An 8,183-nucleotide genomic window follows, 5' to 3' on the forward strand; every position below is an offset into this window, starting at 1 on the left:
GATAGCTAGTAGTGATGACATGACTCTGACAAGCCCTAGCATGGATAATTCCAGTGCTGAGTTGATACCTGGTGGGGACTCACCCCTAAATAAAAGGATGACAGAGAATCTCCTAGCAAGCTTGTTGGAACATGAGCGGGAAGCTATCCTTAATGTCCCTGCTGCCCAAAATCCAGAAGATCTTCGCATGTTTGCAAGGTAGGAAATGAGGAGTGCAGAATGTAATCTTTTTTTCTTATCCTTGCTGTTTTATCAAAGGATTGGTGTGGACTCTGAGCAAATCCCGTTAGCTTGGGATTTTGGAGGATAAATTCTTTTGGGTGTGTTCCCCTTATACCTATTTCATCTGTGCACATCATTTTTTGACAAAAACTAATTTATGTGTCACAAGAACACTTGTTAACAAAGAGTCCTGGATGCGTGAAGGAGCATCAGGGCGTATGGTTGGACAACAGGGACTTGACTGTTTGCCTGCCAGTTTTCCTGTGTCCACACATGGTAGACATAAAACTGCGTAGCCTGACAAAACCTTCTAAGCATGCAAAGCAAAGACCCAGTCATGCTGATGCTGTCGTTTTGTGTCCGTTGAGATTTCCAAGCCAGCTATCCTATATTTTAAGGTTTGTAAACTCCATGCAAATATGAGACAGAGAAACGAGCATCAGGCGCAAAGCCAGCCTGAATACTTCTACAGACCAGTCTACAAAGATTTCAAGGTCTGTTTTGCAGAGATGAGCTGCGCATTACGTTAGGTTAGTTCGGTTCAAGTCATCAGGCTGTGTGATTAGTAGCACCCAGTTTTGTTGTTACAAATTTCAACACAACAGAAGTATGCAAGGTGTGGTTCTGCACATGGTAAAAAGCAGAATGACTTCCTAACCAGCCATCTGGGAAGAAGGCGTGGGGGAAAATACTTTTTCTTCCTAAGCATTTCAGAACACAGTGGCATCGCTGGAATGCAACTTTCACCGGTTTTCATACTTGTGGAGCAGAAAACCACCTGAGGCAAGTACTGCAGCTTTTCCTATGCTTCCCAGATTCAGTTGGTAATCCCCTGAAAAACTGGTTCTCGCCCTAGGATGGATATAGTCAAGTAGCCTGGAGAAACTGTAATAGCAAGAAAATACTTTTCCTGTCTGTGGCAAAGTTTGCAGCTATGCTGTGCTCGGGTATTTTCATAGAGCTCTCCCAAGCTTGTGGGTAGTTACTGCTCCCTGAATTACTTGTCTTCTCCTCCATCTTCTGTAAACTGTTCAGAGGATGTTCTCTGACTGAGAGGCAACACTTTGGCCGTTAGAGCACTTTGAAATGTTTTTTCCTCATTACCAGCTAAGTCATTACAAAACCAGTGAGAAAGGAAAGTAGAAACAAAATCATGATTGGTGACATCTTAAGACAGAATTTATGGGGGACGCTTTGGACCAGTTTAGCGGCAATGCAGATTCTTAGTTATCCTTTGGAGAGGAAAGGATTTCATGATTGCTCCCCTATCACTTCCCTCATCTGGGTAAAACAGCCATTTGAAAGCTTTGGAATTGCAGATGCAAAAAATTACTTTGATTCCTTCATAAAATCAGCTGCCGTAACCAGGCAGCTGTCTTAATGACGTTTATGTTGTAGTTTGCTCGTGCACCAGGTTCTTTTGCAGATCCCCAGGATGGTTTTGCTAAGCCTGAATTTCCCTTCTACGATAGATTGAATTGACAACTGCATAACTTACTCTTAAATCAACAGTGAGGAAGAGAGAAGATACAATAAACAAATGAGTCCGACGGGTAGGATGCTTGGAGTGTACAAATAGAAATGTTTATGCAAGACGCTCTTGGTTACCGGTGGCTTTATGAGACACCGGACCTTGGAGGTTGTGGGTGTATTTTCTCTCTTTTTGTGCCGTAAACCATCAGAGATGAGCGTCTGGGTTAAACCTATTGCTCTTAATGAAAGTGGAAACAATTGTGGAGAAGCCGCTGCAGTGAATGAGCTGATCTCCCTCATTACCTCATACAGGTTACTGCGTCTTCTTTTTGCTTCGTTTTGAGGAATAGCAGCCTAATGAGGACTGTGCTATCGCAAACGGCTCTGCTGTATATGCTGCCTCCCAGAACAAACTCCTGCTGTAAATGCATAGTTAGTGCACTAAATATACTGCAACTGCCCTTCCAAGTATAGTTGTGCGTGCACACAAAGGGATGGGCTATTTTCAGCAGAGCAATAAAGTTCAGCCCAATACATTTTCCTGTGTCTATGCCTCTGAACGCCTGTTATTCCTTAAACGTGGCCGAAAGGGCTTGTGCCTGTCCATTGCTATGCACAGCCGGTATTTGCAAGGCAGAAACTTTAAGGGGAAACAAGGAATACTGAAGCTTGGCTCCAGCATTGGCTGCATTAACCCTCAGAGCATTGAATGGGAATTGAAATCCAAGTTCTTTCCTCAGGTGCTGCTGGAGGAGGGTTGGCATGTCCTTCCAGAAGTAAACTTGAGAAGGAGAGAAGTTCTTTTTGAGCTAGATCTCCAGTAATGTACACAGTGTTCCTCATTGCACATTAAGCAGTACTTTTAAAGATAGTTTGAGGCTTCACTGATGGCTTCTCTCCCAAGCTGTGGGTGTGGAATCACTTTCAAGATTCTTTTTTCTTGCTCTTAGATTGGGAGATGGAGGTCCTTTACTCCCCTGAGGAATGCTCATTGGTGGCACTAAGCTGTGGACAGTTCTGCTCCATCTTCAAGCAGCGCTGGTGGAAGGGGTATCTCCTTGGCCAGAAATAAGCTAATTTCATTTGAATGACTAGTCTGAGATGACCCTTTTTTTTTCAGCGTTTAAGAACACTACACTGCTGTTAGAGGGGTAGCTCTTATAACTTGAAGAGGGGAGAACAGTGATGAGCAATGGAAAGCAATAATCTTCCATTGCCGCATCTGGATCTGGAAGCGCACATCTGTCAACAGACATAGCTGTGCAGCTTCAGAGGGACTCAAATGCAGTGTTACTGCCCCAAGAAGTGCGTCTTATGTCCCGTTTGGGTCCTACAAATGTTAACTGCTCAAAAAGGCAAAGGTAGCGCCCATCTTTGCTGGAGCTGTGAGCCCCAAGTTACAGCTTTGTAGATTCTAGTTGGACTTTTGAAAAAACTTCTTCCCTGGGAGGGGGGTGCAGCCCAGGACGGATTACCCAGGCATCTGGGGGGATCTCCGTCCTTGGAGGGTTTCAGAGCTTGGCTAGAAAAAGCTACAGCATTGGCAATAATCCTGCTGGAGCAGGATGCTGGACTAGACTTTGGAGGTGTCTTCCAGACGGCATTTTTGTGATATTCTTTAATATCCTCTCTAGCTTTTACTGGAGTGGAAAGTATTTCATCTTGACTGGTTACAAATCCAGACTCTTTCTGAATATAGGATGAATTTATTTATTGGAAAACTCCTGCTTAGTCTGCGTTGCTGTTGAAAGCCAGGTCTAACTGCACGAAGACAGCTGTGCCAGGAGGTGAGAGCATGGGCAACCACAGTGAGCAGCTTTATAGAAGGGACGGAATATGTAGCTTTTAAAATCTTCATAATCACTTTTTGAACAGTGATACGAGTTACAAGATACAAAAATTACTGTTAATACCTCAGGGAACAGTCTGGTTTTGACACATGCACACACAAACCCACCCTGTCCCTGCTAACCGCCACTTCTCAGCGCACTGGTTGCCATCGGCCCAGGGAAGGAGGCCAATTAGCCTGATTGATTGAAATACCCAGTGGGAGATACTGCAAAAGGCAATGCACAGCCCAGATAGTGGAAAGGTAAATACGACGGGAGCTTGTCTGTCTGCTGTTTGTTTGTACTGCAGGTACAGAGACGTAGCAATTATGTTCTACATAATGGTGCCAACTTGAGAGCAGGCAGATGAACATCAAAGCATAAGGGAGTTCGCAGTGTGCTGGGGGCTGCACAGCCCCGGGCTGCCTGCAGGGATGAGGCAGTGAGGTTCCCGGCTCTGAGCTTACGTACAGCTGTTTGGGGAATGAGAGGAGGGACATGGCGAGTTGGAGAGCAGAGAAACACAAACGGCAGCGTACTGGAGGTAAAACCTACTCTGTGCAGTGTAGAGGGAGGGTGACTTGTTGCACAGTGACTCTTTTCCAGTTACCCATGAAGGGTAATGGGCGACAGGAGTGCCTAGCCTGAGCAGCAGAAGACAGCCAGGCGAACGTCAGTCCTTCAGGGAAAGCATGAGAGGCCTCATCCTACAGTCACGTGAAAATAGGCAATGCTTTAAGGATTTGGTGTCTTTCGAGGGCTGTTCCTGCATGAGGCCTGTATGAATGAATTGGAAAACAGATCTTGTCGTCTCCATTCATTTTTACTGTCAGTTGGCATGAAGCAGCAGGCCAGCATATTCCCAAACTGCAGATGGGTATGGCAACACGAGCAAAAGCTGCTGAAGTGCAGAGCAGAACGTGATGTGTAACGCACGCGGGCGCACATCTGTCTGCATAGCTGGGGAGGTGATTCTGGCGTACGCGTTTGGGCCTTGACGGGTAGGAGTATTTGAGCGACACGTGCAGTATGGTTCCTCCGTTTGGGAGGTTGTTAAGACAAGAGACTGAGCAGCGAACTCTAGCTTTGTCTGGAGGCCTGGCTTGCTGTTATGGCTCTGAAGGGTCTCTGGGGAGCAGGTCCTCAGCAACCGGGGACTTGCTGCAGTGAAGAGGCTGCAGCGGTTTGTCTTAGACCCGGCTGTGATTGACTGCAGGGCCAAGGTTATCTGATGTCTGTAGCATAATGGTGCCCAACAAAGGGGTATCTATCTGTGCCGCCTCTATTTAAAGAGAGCTGGGAATTTAAGAAGTCAGTGTGGTTTTAGCTTAGACTTCAGGGTTTTGGAGCTCTTGGGGGGCTTTATAACTCCCAGAGCTTCTCTGTGGTGCCTTGTCACCGAAGTTTCCATCTCCTTATTGTGACTGCTCCACCTGCCCCAAGCTGACCAAACCTCGAGGGCACACGACCTGTAGTTACCAAGCCCCTTGGGCTGCTGTGAGGGAAAATATGCGAAAAGCAAGCGTAGGTACGCAGGCCTCTGCTGGAGAGCTGTGACGGAGGGCAGCGTAGACCTGGGTAAGAGAGGGCAGAAGTAAACCTGCCACTTCCTGACCTCTCAAGGCTTGTTGGCACTTGTGGGTCCTTGCTTTCTGGAGTTAAAACTGTGTTGAAAATTGACAATCATCTCAGGAGAGGCCCCAGGCTAGGAAACCTTTTGATACAAGGAGCACCTCTGCAAAGCCCCGAGGAGGGGGAGTCCCCTGCTTTTCCAGGGGATTTCTGTGCTAGGCATGCCTAAGGTAAGAACCAATTTAATTCACTTCACTTTTCATGTAAATGAGGGACACAACCCAAACACCTTCTGATTTGCATCCCATGGGAGAGGAAACCTTGAGGGTGGCAGTATCGGTTCTAGCTGCGTGCGCTTGCTTTTGGCCCACGTGCCTCCCTTGCTCTCCTTCCCCGCAGGCTGCTGCACTATTTCCGAGGCCGACACCATTTGGAGGAGATCATGTACAACGAGAACATGCGTCGCTCCCAGCTGCTGATGCTGTTTGACAAATTCCGCAGTGTGCTGGTGGTGACCAGCCACGAGGACCCCGTGATTTCAGTTTTTCAGTCTCTCTTAAAGTGACTCTGCTGGCAAAGGAAGGGAACCTGCTACACTCCCCATACTGACAGTCTACAAGATGCCTAAAAACTAAAGGAGGCGATTTCAATTCCTTCTTGCCACGTGACATAGAGCAGGTTCTCCCCCTCTGTGCCTCGATTTCCCATCTGCTCCCTGTGGTGATAGCCGACAACAGCCTGTGCGAGGGCTCTGGGGCCTGCTGCAGGACAGCGTGCGCTTGCTCAGCCTGGATTCCTGCCGCACCATGTTCACAGCACGGGAGCTGCCGGCGCACAGCCCTTCCCTGACCCTGCTCCCTCCCCAGGGCTTCCGAGAGTGGGCCAAGAAGATTTCCACTGCAGTGTTACTGACAGTACTTCACCTTTGGGTGGACGCTGGTGCACCAGAACGGCTTTCTCTGCTCTCCAACAACATGACTGCTGGGTCATTCAGCCGCGAGCACTGTTTGTGAGCAGCCTGTCCCTACGGCAGAGCGCGCATGGGCTCTGCTCAAGGGCAGAGTGGAGTTGGCCTGGCTTTTAGGGAAATGTCCCTGGGCCCCGAGGAGTTCTGTTTGATCATCATTATCTGGCAGCAGTGAGGACATCGGTAGAAAGGCAAAGTACCACAAGTAAAGTTTCATGAGTAAGAATGACTCGCTCGCTGTTACAGCTTATTGTTTCCCCACTGTCCTTATTACTAAGTGTCTATTGGAGCACGGCTGTCGCCAAGCAGCCGTGTTTGTGGGTTTTCAGGGTTTCCAGTTTTTGGGTGGGGAGCTTGGTTGTTGAGCAGGACTGAAATTAGCTGGCCAAGCTGCTAGTGCATGGACATACTAGTTCCACACAGCCAGAGGCTGGTGCTAAGGGCGCTCAGACTTGTCCCCCAGGGCTTGTTTCGTTCTTCCATTCCCCTCCCTGCAAGCATGGCTGTGGCTGCAGGGAACCAGACTGGGTTAAAGCTATCCAGCTGGAAAACAAGATACAGGTCTTTACATGGCTGCGTTTCCTGATCTGGTTCAGGACTGCTCCTCCAGCGTGCTGGGGCTAGAACAGGAGGCGACAGCCCTGTTTCTGGGGTCGGCAGGAGCTTATGCCAGCTCACCCCTGGCCTGCGTGAGGTCACTGTTCCCCACAGCTGCTCACTGCTCTGTGCTGCATACCCAGGGGGGCGGGGGGGGAGACCTTTACCTCCGTGGCAGTGGATTCCAGGGGTGTATGTTGTTAGAAGACTGTCAGACTCCTCCTTAAGACCTTCCCTTATGCCACACACACAAGCTGGAGTTTCTCACAGAGCAGCTTCACTTGCCCACACAAACTGGGTGGAACTGTGAGCTTTATATAACTTACCTACCACCAGCAAGGCACAGTCGCGCCGGGAGAGCCCAGTGTCCACAGTGCACCAGATACCCCATGACAGCTACTTACTGACGGTCCCTTCAGTGAGTCTTCCCCTGCAGCCGCAAGCAGGGATGTTATAGAAGAGCAAAAGCAATATCCGACCTAAAAATCAGATCAACATTGCTGAAGGGCCCCAGTCCCAGCCAGCCCCCATCAGCTGCATCTCAAGGTGAGCTACTGAGATCGGCGTAACAAGGGCTGTTCAGAAGGGGCCAAACAAGGTTTTTTTCATGTGATGGGGACGAGGGTTTTGAAGAACTTGAGCTTTTTTCTTGCATATGAATCCTAAGGGGAGGGGAGGGGGGTGAGGGTGTGTGTCCCTGTCACCCTTCAAACTGCCAGCGTGGCTGCAGTTCTGCGGGTTCTGCCCTAAATCCTATGGGTTTTTCCCCCCCTGTACCTCATGGCAGGCTGCAGCATCACAGAAAGCTCAGCGTCCGTGCTTTCTCTGTGTTGGGGTTCACACCCTGGTAAGTTTTGAACTGGTCTGAAAAGCAGCTGGGAAAACAAACAAAAAGATTCTTGTTCTCTAAGCTGGATGTTTTAGACTGGTATAGGTTGGAAGGGGGTCGCTGGAGGTCTTTTGTCAAAACCTCTGCTCAAAGAAAATGTGTTAGCTCAGGTCGCTCGGGAGCTTGTCCAGTGGAGGTTTGAATGTCCCACAGCTTCTCTGCGCCCCTGTGCCAGTGTTTGACCACCCTCGTGGTAAAAATTTTTTCCATGCAGCTAATGAGAATTTCCTGTTTTCCAGCTTGTGCCCATTGCCTCTCATCCTGTCTGACAAAAGCCTGGCTCTGTCTTCTCTACACCCTCCCACTAGGTAGTTGTAGAGAACAGCGAGATCCGTCCTTCACCTCCTCTTCTCCCAGCTCGCATCCTTTCAGTCAGCCCTGCTGCCATCCAGTCTTTTGACTATTCCCCTGCGGCAACCAAGCGATGGCCTCTACTGGGGGCCAGCAGCAATGGGAGCAGCACAGCAGGTCAGAGCTGCGAACCTTCACCACTCACCCACCTTAATTAAGCCTGGATCCATTGGCAAGGGAGACAGTGGCCTTCATCATCCAAAACCAACCTCAGTTCTGGCTGGGAGACCCACGCCAGTCTGCCCCACAAACAAATAAAATTCCACCTTGCCCCATTCATTAT

At 49.0% G+C, this 8,183-nt stretch overlaps 1 protein-coding gene across 6 annotated transcripts in view; it reads left to right on the forward strand.

Annotated features, from left to right (window-relative positions):
- Window positions 1-6,283, forward strand: part of NPRL3 (nitrogen permease regulator-like 3 (S. cerevisiae)) — a 44,385-nt gene extending 38,102 nt beyond the window's left edge. For 5 of the 6 annotated variants that reach the window (XM_009324705.1, XM_009324701.1, XM_009324706.1 and 2 more), the window contains 2 exons: window positions 6-198; window positions 5,496-6,283. In XM_009324705.1, coding sequence (XP_009322980.1) covers window positions 6-198; window positions 5,496-5,661 — 359 coding nt within the window. In that variant the 3' untranslated portion in view covers window positions 5,662-6,283. Of the gene's footprint in view, window positions 1-5; window positions 199-827; window positions 898-5,495 lie in introns of those variants that run through there. The other variant, XM_009324703.1, reaches the window with a different exon arrangement.
- Window positions 6,284-8,183: the final 1,900 nt, after the last annotated feature.

Source organism: Pygoscelis adeliae, unplaced genomic scaffold, assembly GCF_000699105.1.
Source record: "Pygoscelis adeliae isolate BGI_AS28 unplaced genomic scaffold, ASM69910v1 Scaffold85, whole genome shotgun sequence".
Taxonomy (NCBI): domain Eukaryota; kingdom Metazoa; phylum Chordata; class Aves; order Sphenisciformes; family Spheniscidae; genus Pygoscelis; species Pygoscelis adeliae.